Genomic DNA, 10656 nt, shown 5'->3' with positions numbered 1-10656 from the left:
TGAGATGTTTATATTGGTTTACTTTAATGTATAAAACATTTCAAATCAACAGTTTTAACCCATGTTGTTATCTGTAGGTTTAAGAGACAAACATGTTTAAAACGAAAACATCTATAGGCTCTTTACCATTTGTTTTCCCTTGATGGTTCTGGCAAGATGTGAGTAAATATGTGTGTGTGTGTGTGTGTCTACTTCCGTCTGTGTGTGCGGTCTGTCTTCTGTATGTGTTTGCGTCCGTCTTCCGTGTGTGTGTTGTGTGTGTATGTGTGTGTCTCTCGTCCGTCAGGTCTATGGACATGCAGGATCTAGCCAGTCCCTCACAGCCGTGAATCCCCCTAATGGTCCCAGCCTCGACAACTCCCATATCAATACCAATTCCATGACCCCCCAATGGCAACTGAAGGTATGTGCCTTAGGGAATTATTTCCTTAATGCTTCCCTCATTTTCGCTGTGTGGAATCTAAATTCACTATAGGACTATAGGACATGGGAGAGGATAGGCTGAGCCCTGTAGACAATCAGGTAAATGCTGATGTAACACATTTAAACATTAAACTTGACACAATGGTTGTGGTACGAAATGATGTTTGCACAGAAAACGTTGTGATTATTATTGTGCAGAAAATACACTCCGTTGTAATCACAACCATTCTACCAATTGCGTTGTAGCTTCATCAGTTGTACAATTTAAGTTTGTACGGGTAGCAGAGCAGAGAAAGAGGGGACTTTTTCTTTTTTAACCTCACCTCTTCCTGTGTGTAGCATTTTATGGCATCTGCTAAAGTTGTGAAATGCTTGAAATGGCAAGAAAACGTCTCCAGGTGCTACCCCGTTGAAATCGCGATCTGTTTTCCATTTTCAAAAAGGTGAAGTCAACAAATGAAAACGTGGTACCACTACTTTCCTCCAGTCTACTTCTCTGTAGTTCTGAATAACATGGGAAACTACTAGTGACCCGATGGCTTGTAGACTTACTGCATTGGTTTTAATACACAATTTAAAAAGGGGCCCCTTGTATTTGATCTAGATATGAAAAACGATATGAAAACGATCTGCTTTGTAAATGTGATGCTATTGTCTCTGTGTTTACAGAGGAACTATTAGCAGTATATTTAAAACGCCCATGTAATTATTCAAAAGCTCATGGTATGAAAATGGGTTGTAGTTTTGCATGTGGTTTGTACATGTTCCTATTGACTCAGGTGAGTAGGCTTGTTGTGTCCCTCTCAAACCACCACTCTCTCTAGTTGAACCTACGTCGCTAGCAGGGGCGCTATTACAAACCCACTCATGCGCTTCAATGTCTACCTTAAAAAAAATGTCATCTTGATAGGAAAAGGGATAACGCTTTCCTTGTGGTTTAGGGAGTGTGTGCGTCCCAATTGCACCCTATTCCCTATGTAGTGCACTACTTTTGACCGATTGTTTGACAAAAGCAGTGCTCTCCGTAGGAAGTAGGGTGTAATTTGTCCTCTGCAAGGACAAAGAGCCTGTCGTAGAGCCGCGGTGAAGTCAGATTGTCATGTATCCTATTCTCTGTTTCCCATATAGGTGATAACATCACAATGCTCACCACAGCTGACTGGTTGTTAAGCACTAGCTCACAGTCGGCTGCAGGTCGGTGCAGTTCAGGTGTGGATATGAAAGGACAATACTTGGTGTTTCAACTTAGAAAAGACAAGAAAGAGAAGAATAAAAAAAAAATCTTGTGCTTTTACTCTTCTTTTTTTATACTACTATAAATGAATTAATTAATTAACTGTTCTCAATTGATAACAAATCTATTTTAATTCTAAGAGTTTCTTCAACTATTGTGGCCTTTCATGGCGTTAATGTAAATGTTGCACTCGTGTTATGCTGAGTGTGTGAAGCATGGTTTGAGACTGGCTGGGGTTATGGATCCTGTGGTCCTTGTTTTGATTGATTGATCGGTTCCTGTCTGCCGTTGTTCCGTGTTTCATGAGTACGGTTTCTCTGTGAACACCTGAGTGTGACCTTTGACCTTTAGTCTGTGCATGCAGTGTTACAACCACGATGTCCCCTCATTATATTAGCTAGTATACACACACACACACACACACACTTACGTGCAAAAACACACACACACACACTCACGTGCACAGACACACACACACACTCACGTGCACAGACACACACAAACACACTCACATGCACAGACACACACACACACTCACATGCAACAGACACACACACACACACTCACGTGCACAGACACACACACACACACACTCACGTGCACAGACACACACACGACACCAACACACTCACGTGCACAGACACACACACACACACACTCACGTGCACAGACACACAAACACTCACGTGCACAGACACACACACACAAATCCTATGTCTCTGTATTGTATTATCATCTACCTAAATGTGTTATTCCAAAAACACTCTCCGTCCCACTCTCCCCTCCTCCTACTCTCGCCTCCACTCGCACTCTCCTACTACCTCTCCCTCCCTACTCCTCTCCTCCCAACTCTCCCTCCCTCCTACTCATTCCCGCCTACTCTCCTCCTACTCTCCTCTACCTACTCGTCTCCTCCACTCCAAAATATCCTCCTACTCTCCTCCCTCCACTCTCCACTCTCCCTCCTACTCAAGTCCCTCCCACTCTCCCTCTCCTCCTACTCTCCCTCCCAACTCTCCCTCTCCCGCCTACCTCTCCCTCCCACTCTCCCGCTCCCTCCTAACTCTCCCTCCCACTCTCTCCCTCCATACCCCGTCCTACTCTCCCTCCTCCTACTCTCCACTCTCCCGCCTACTCTCCGTCCCTACTCTCCCCTACGCTCCTCTCTCCCTCCGACTCCCGTCCTACTCCTACTCTCCCTCTCCCTCCTACTCTCCCTCCCACTCTCCCTCCTACTCTCCCTCCTACTCTCCCTCCTACACTCCCTCTCCCTCCTACTCTCCCTCCCACTCTCCCTCCTACTCTCCCTCCTACTATCCCTCCCACTCTCCTCTCCCTCCTACTCTCCCTCCTACTCTCCCTCCCACTCTCCCTCCTACTCTCCCTTCTACTTTCCCTCCCTCTCTCCCTCCCTCCCTCTCTCCCTCATACTCTCCCTCCCTCTCTCCCTCCCTCTCTTCCTCCCTCTCTCCCTCCCTCTCTCCCTCCCTCCCTCCCTCCCTCTCTCCCTCATACTCTCCCTCCCTCTCTCCCTCCCTCCCTCCTCTCCCTCCCTCTCTTCCTCCCTCCTCTCCTCCCTCTCCTCTCCCCTCCCTCCCTCCTCTCCTCATACTCTCCCTCCCTCTCTCCCTCCCTCTCTTCCTCCTCTCTCCCTCCCTCTCTCCCCTCCCTCTCTCCCTCCCTCTCTTCCTCCCTCTCTCCCTCCCTCTCTCCCTCCCTCCCTCTCTCCCTCATACTCTCCCTCCCTCTCTCCCTCATACTCTCCCTCCCTCTCTCCTCCCTCTCTCCTCCCCTCCCTCTCTCCCTCATACTCTCCCTCCCTCTCTCCCTCATACTCTCTCCCTCCCTCTCTCCCTCATACTCTCCCCTCATACTCTCCCTCCCTCTCTCCCTCCATACTCTCCTCCCCTCTCTCCCTCCCTCTCTCCCTCCCTCTCTTCCCTCCTTCTCTCCCTCCCTCTCTCCTCCCTCTCTCCCTCCCTCTCTCCTCCCCTCCCTCTCTCCCTCACTCCCTCTCCCTCCCTCCCTCTCTCCCTCATACTCTCCCTCCCTCTCTCCCTCATACTCTCCCTCCCTCTCTCCCTCCCTCTCTCCCTCCCTCCCTCTCTCCCTCATACTCTCCCTCCATCTCTCCCTCATACTCTCCCTCCCTCTCTCCCTCATACTCTCCCTCATACTCTCCCTCCCTCTCTCCCCTCATACTCTCCCTCCCTTCTCTCCCTCCCTCTCTCCCTCCCTCTCTTCCTTCCCTCTCTCCCTCCCTCTCTCCCTCCCTCTCTCCTCCCTCTCTCCCTCCCTCCCTCTCTCCCTCCCTCTCTCCCTCCCTCTCTCTCGTCAACAATTCCTCAGCAGAACGATCAAAGTAAAACACGACAGGGAAAAGCTTCTTTAAAAACATGAGAGACACACCGAGCACGACTCCCTTTACCCCCTTCTTCTTCTCTATATCACCCCCCCCTCCTTCCCATCCCAAAGCCTGCTTGCTGCCTGATGTGAAATGGATTGATTCCCTAGCTGTCAGATAACTGTAAAATCCTGTCCACTGAGCCATCAGTGTTATAACTCTGAGAGGCTCAGCGGGGCAGGGGGTCACGCTCCATTCGCTACAGTTCTTAAAACAGATTTTATACACACTATATTGTCTTGACATTTCAATCGTATTTGCACGTCCATGCAGACTGACTCCCTCTCTATATGCAGGGGCCATTTTACACCAGTATCCTACTACCATTGACTGTGTTAATCTTTCTTTCCCCCTTGACGCTACATTATAACCTGGGTTAAGCCATACAGTAATTAGTGACCATGAATGATTATGTTATGTTAATTGGATATATAATGTTAATTGTATATTAATTGATTGATTATTTTGATTGATTGATTGATGGATTGAAATGTATTGACGAGCTGTAGTTTGTTACTGTTGAATTCTTGCTGTAGCAGTGTGTGTATTAAGGTTTGAAATGAGGAAGGTCTCTTTGTTGGTTTAATTGATTAACAATTAGGCAAATGTTTTATTTTCCTCAAATGTGTGTTGAGAGATAATTTATTGTAATCTACGCTGAGGAGAGTTATGTTTTATTTTCATGTTAATCCCATGTCATTACATGTAGATGATCCCTAAAATTAATCCAACAAACAATATTATTATGAATTCCATTTTGAAAAAAAATGATTAGGCTCTAGTCTAAAAGAACAGAATGTAAATGTTGTGATGAATATTAGTCAAATATTTTCCCCTCCTGCATTTCACCACAGTATTGCTCCACTGTAGTTCCGGCTGTAGTTCCGGCTGTAGTTCCGGCTGTAGTTCCGGCCGTAGTTCCGGCCGTAGTTCCGGCCGTAGTTTCCGGCCGTAGTTCCGGCCGTAGTTCCGGCCGTAGTTCCGGCCGCAGTTCCGGCCGTAGTTCCGGCCGTAGTTCCGGCTGTAGTTCCGGCCGTAGATCCGGCCGTAGTTCCGGCCGTAGTTCCGGCTGTAATTCCGGCTGTAGTTCCGGCTGTAGTTCCGGCTGTAGTTCTGGTGTAGTTTTGGGTGTATGGTCAAAGACATCCCAAACCATTAAACTCACCAGTCAATAGTGTCAGTTGGTGTGTGTGTGTGTGTGTGTGCTGACTGTGTGTGTGTGTGGGCCGATGGTGTGGTGTGTGTGTACTGACGGTGTGTGTGTGTGTGTGTGTGTGCTGACGGTGTGTGTGTTGTCTTTGTCCCCAGTTTAAAACAGAACCAATGAGCAGCAGTGACATCACCACCCCAGTAGCCGACGCCTCCCTAGACAGCTTCTCAGGATCAGGTGAGACGGGAGGGGACCCGTGTGTGTGTTTGCGTGCTGAGTAAAATAAAATATAATGTGTGAATAGCAGAGCAGTAGAATGATCTGGTTTCCTCAGCCGGATCTGTATCCAACTCATGTTGTATGTCAGCAATATATGGTCATCTTTTCCACCTCCGCCAAACATCACATATAATTAAACATCACTACCCAGTATAATTAACATCACCTCACTACCCAGTATAATTAAACATCACTACCCAGTATGATTAAACATCACTACCCAGTATAATTAAACATCACATCACTACCCAGTATAATTAAACATCACTACCCATTATAATTAAACATCACTACCCAGTATAATTAAACATCACTACCCAGTATAATTAAACATCACCTCACTACCCAGTATAATTTAAACATCACTACCCAGTATAATTAACATCACTCACTACCCAGTATAATTAAACATCACCTCACTACCAGTATAATTAAACATCACTACCCAGTATAATTTAACATCACTACCAGTATAATTAAACATTCACCTCACTACCCAGTATAATTAAACATCACTACCCCAGTATAATTAAACATCACTACCCAGTATAATTAAACTCACTACCCAGTATAATTAAACATCAACCTTCACTACCCAGTATAATTAAACATCACTACCCAGTATAATTAAAACATCACTACCCAGTATAATTAACATCACCTCACTACCCAGTATAATTAAACATCACCTCACTACCCAGTATAATTAAACCTCACCTCACTACCAGTATAATTAAACATCACCTCACTACCCAGTATAATTAAACATCACCTCACTACCCAGTATAATTAAACATCACCTCACTACCCAGTATAAATTAACATCACCTCACTACCCAGTATAATTAAACATCACATCACTACCAGTATAATTAAACATCACCTCACTACCCAGTATAATTAAACATTCACTACCCAGTATAATTAAACATCACCTCACTACCCCAGTATAATTAAACATCACTACCCAGTATAATTAAACATCACTACCCATTATAATTATGTTTGTGTGTGTTTGTTTAGTCAACTGGAAGTGTGTGTGTGTGTGGTGTGTGTGTGTGTGGTGTGTGTGTGTGTGTGTGTGTGTGTGTTGTGTGTGTGTGTGTGTGTGTGTGTGTGTGTGTGTGTGGTGTGTGTGTGTGTGTGTGTGTGTGTGTTTGTGGTTTAGTCAACCGGAAGCAGGTGCTGATGATGATGTGGGAAAAGTGTTCAATATTGATGCAGTTACAGTATACCAGTTACATCATGTACCATACAGTACATACAGCTACCATACAGTTACATACAGTTTACAGATTTACAGTTACAGTTACAACAGTTACATACAGTTACAGTTACAGTTACAGTTACAGTTACAGTTACAGTTACAGTTACATACAGTTACAGCTACAGTTACATACAGTTACAGTTACATACAGTTACAGTTACATACAGTTACATACAGTTACAGTTACATACAGTTACATACAGTTACAGTAACATACAGTTACAGTTACATACAGTTACAGTTACATACAGTTACAGTTACAGTTACAGTTACAGTTACAGTTACATACAGTTACAGCTACAGTTACATACAGTTACAGTTACATACAGTTACAGTTACATACAGTTACAGTTACATACAGTTACAGTTACAGTAACATACAGTTACAGTTACATACAGTTACAGTTACATACAGTTACAGTTACATACAGTTACATACAGTTACAGTTACATACAGTTACATACAGTTACAGTTACAGTTACAGTTACATACAGTTACAGTTACATACAGTTACAGTTACAGTTACAGTTACAGTTACAGTTACATACAGTTACAGTTACATACAGTTACAGTTACATACAGTTACAGTTACAGTTACATACAGTTACAGTTACATACAGTTACAGTTACAGTTACATACAGTTACAGTTACATACAGTTACAGTTACATACAGTTACAGTTACAGTTACAGTTACAGTTACATACAGTTACAGTTACAGTTACATACAGTTACAGTTACATACAGTTACAGTTACATACAGTTTACAGTTACATACAGTTACAGTTACAGTTACATACAGTTACAGTTACATACAGTTACAGTTACAGTTACATACAGTTACAGTTACATACAGTTACAGTTACATACAGTTACAGTTACAGTTACATACAGTTACAGTTACATACAGTTACAGTTACAGTTACATACAGTTTACAGTTACATACAGTTACAGTTACATACAGTTTACAGTTACAGTTACATACAGTTTACAGTACATACAGTTACAGTTACAGTTACAGTTACATACAGTTACATACAGTTACAGTTACATACAGTTACAGTTACAGTTACATACAGTTACATACAGTTACAGTTACATACTGTTACAGTTACAGTTTACATACAGTTACATACGTTACAGTTACATCTTTACAGTTACATAGTTACAGTTACAGTTACATACAGTTACAGTTACGTTAAGTTACATACAGTTACAGTTACTTACAGTTACAGTTCGTTACAGGTTTACATACCAGTTACAGTTACAGTTAACAGTTACAGTTACATACAGTTACAGTTACATACCGTTAAAGTTCACAGTTACAGTAGTTACATACAGTTACAGTTACATACAGTTACAGTTAATACAGTTACAGTTACAGTTTACATACAGTTACAAGTTACATACAGTTACAGGTTACATTAAGTTACGTTACACGTACATAAGTTACAGTTACATACAGTTTACAGTTACCGTACATACAGTTAATACAGTACAGTTACCATACTGTTACAGTTACAGTTACATACAGTTACAGTTACATACAGTTACAGTTACAGTTACAGTTACAGTTACATACAGTTACAGTTACAGTTACATACAGTACAGTTAACAGTTACATACTTACAGTTACATACAGTTACAGTTACATACAGTTACAGTTACAGTTACATACATTACAGTTTACAGTTACATACAGTTACAGTTACATACAGTTACAGTTACAGTTACATACAGTTACAGTTACAGTTACATACAGTTACAGTTACAGTTACATACAGTTACAGTTACAGTTACATACAGTTACAGTTACATACAGTTACAGTTACAGTTACATACGGTTACAGTTACATACAGTTACAGTTACATACAGTTACAGTTACAGACAGTTACAGTTACATACAGTTACAGTTACATGCCAGACATCTACAGTAGTTTGTCTTAAATTGCACCCTATTCCATATATAGTGCACTACTTTAGACCAGACCCATAATAGTCAAAGTCCCATAGTCTCTGGTCAACAATGGTGCACTATATATAAAATAGGATGCCATTTTGGGACACATCCTTAGTATCCCAGTCCCCGTCCCTACGGAAACTAAATACTTTGGTTTTTTTTGTCCAAATAGACAGATGTTATAGAACGTGGTCAGTTGACGTTTAAACCTGGTTCAATGATTTAAATTTTTTATTTAACCTTTATTTAACTAGGCAAGTCAGTTAAGAACAAATTCTTATTTATAATGACGGCCTGCCCCGGGTCAAACCCTGACCCTGACGCACGCTGGGCCAATTGTGCGGCGCCCTATGGGACTCCCAATGTGATACAGGCCAGGATCAAAACAGGGTCTGTGGTAACCCTCTAGCACTGAGTTGCAAATTTACTAACTGTATTTATTGTTTCTAATGATTAAAATAAAATAAAATAAAATAATTATAATTGAAAAAGTGTACTGTATTACATTTGGTGTGTTATTTTAAACCAAAAATTATTTTAAAGATTTTTACTCAAAACTATACACTAAGCACTGACTTAAAATAGCCATTAGTAAGTGCAAAGACAACGTGAAAATGCAGCATTGGTCACAGTAGGTTTGTGTAGAAAAACGTTGATTAGGAAGTGCATCCACAGTGATATGCCCTGTGTTTCATGAAGGAATGATAATGTGGTAGCGCTAGTTACAAGCAATCACTTTCAATTTGGTCCTGGCCTGGCCTTGAAGCCTGGGTTTGGATCCCAAATGGCACACTATTCCCTACATATGGGCCCTGGTCAAAAGTAGTGCACTATAAGGGAATAGGGTTCCATTTGAGACAAGCCCCAGGCAACAGGCCCACATTGATTCAGACCATTCTGAGTGTGTTTACACCAGCCTAGCTGTCGTCATGGCAGCGCCAAGTATCTCACAGAGGCTATATCCCAAATAGCACCCTATTCCTTACACTCTTAGAAAAAAAGGGTTCCAAAAAATGTTTCTTCGGCTGTCCCATGTGAGAACTCTTTTTGGTTCCAGGGTTCGGGTTTCCACCTTCTGTGGAAAGGTTCTACATGGAACCCAAAAGGGTTCTACCTGGAACCAGAAAGGGTTCTCCTATGGGGACAGCCGAAGTACCATTTTGGGGTGCCATTTGGGACACAGGATATACGCTGGTCAGCAGAATAAACCCTCTGGGTTTTTACCTGATTATTTTACTTCATTATTGGCGCCCCGGGTTTTAAACCTTAATAAGGGTTGGGGAAATAAATGGAGTAACGCAACACAATTACACTTTCCTAGGAATCCAGAAGTTCTGTTGGCGAAAGATAATATTTACTTTTATTTACCCTATATCTTTAATGCTTAAATATGTACTTGCCCCCCCCCCCCCCCTCTTCTTCTTTCTCTTCAACTCTCTCTCTCTCAGTTATTGGAACCAGTGGCTTCAGCCCAAGACAAACACACCAGTTCTCCTCACAGATTTACCCTTCCAAGTAAGGCTTCTTTTATTTAGCTTCAGAAAATAAACGGCATCCCAACTTCATTGGGTTCCTTTAATTAGATCCTGCTGCGAGATGTGGAGGTTTCTACCTGCTTTGTTTGTCTGGAAGTCTGTCGTTTGTGCACTTACAAAATCAGTTGTAATTATTATCTTGTCCTTTGCGACATATACTTCTCATTTTGCTGTCCTAGTGCTAGTCTTACTCTTGAACTAATTACTATCTCTCTTTACGAGCTTCTGACAACTACGTAACCTTATGTAGCAGAATCACAAAGAATGTGTCTGTATTGTTATGGTTTTATGTGTTTGGTAAAATATGTTCCTCCTCTCTCTCTCTCTTCCTCTCTTACTTTCTCTCTCTCTTTCTCTCTCTCTTCCTCTCTTACTTTCTCTCTCTCTTCCGTCTCTTACTCT

The 10656-nt window shown here is 42.3% G+C and overlaps 1 protein-coding gene across 1 annotated transcript in view; it reads left to right on the top strand.

Moving 5' to 3' along the window:
• The first annotated feature begins 290 nt into the window (after nucleotides 1–290).
• eya1 (EYA transcriptional coactivator and phosphatase 1) overlaps nucleotides 291–10656 on the top strand; it is a 97716-nt gene continuing 87350 nt past the window's right edge. Inside the window, 6 exon segments of the mRNA XM_031795320.1 lie at nucleotides 291–318; nucleotides 321–391; nucleotides 394–403; nucleotides 1552–1617; nucleotides 5371–5448; nucleotides 10168–10234. Coding sequence (XP_031651180.1) covers nucleotides 291–318; nucleotides 321–391; nucleotides 394–403; nucleotides 1552–1617; nucleotides 5371–5448; nucleotides 10168–10234 — 320 coding nt within the window.

The sequence above is a fragment of the Oncorhynchus kisutch genome, linkage group LG18 (assembly GCF_002021735.2).
Source record: "Oncorhynchus kisutch isolate 150728-3 linkage group LG18, Okis_V2, whole genome shotgun sequence".
Lineage (NCBI taxonomy): Eukaryota > Metazoa > Chordata > Actinopteri > Salmoniformes > Salmonidae > Oncorhynchus > Oncorhynchus kisutch.
This window is presented reverse-complemented; position numbering and strand designations above follow the sequence as displayed.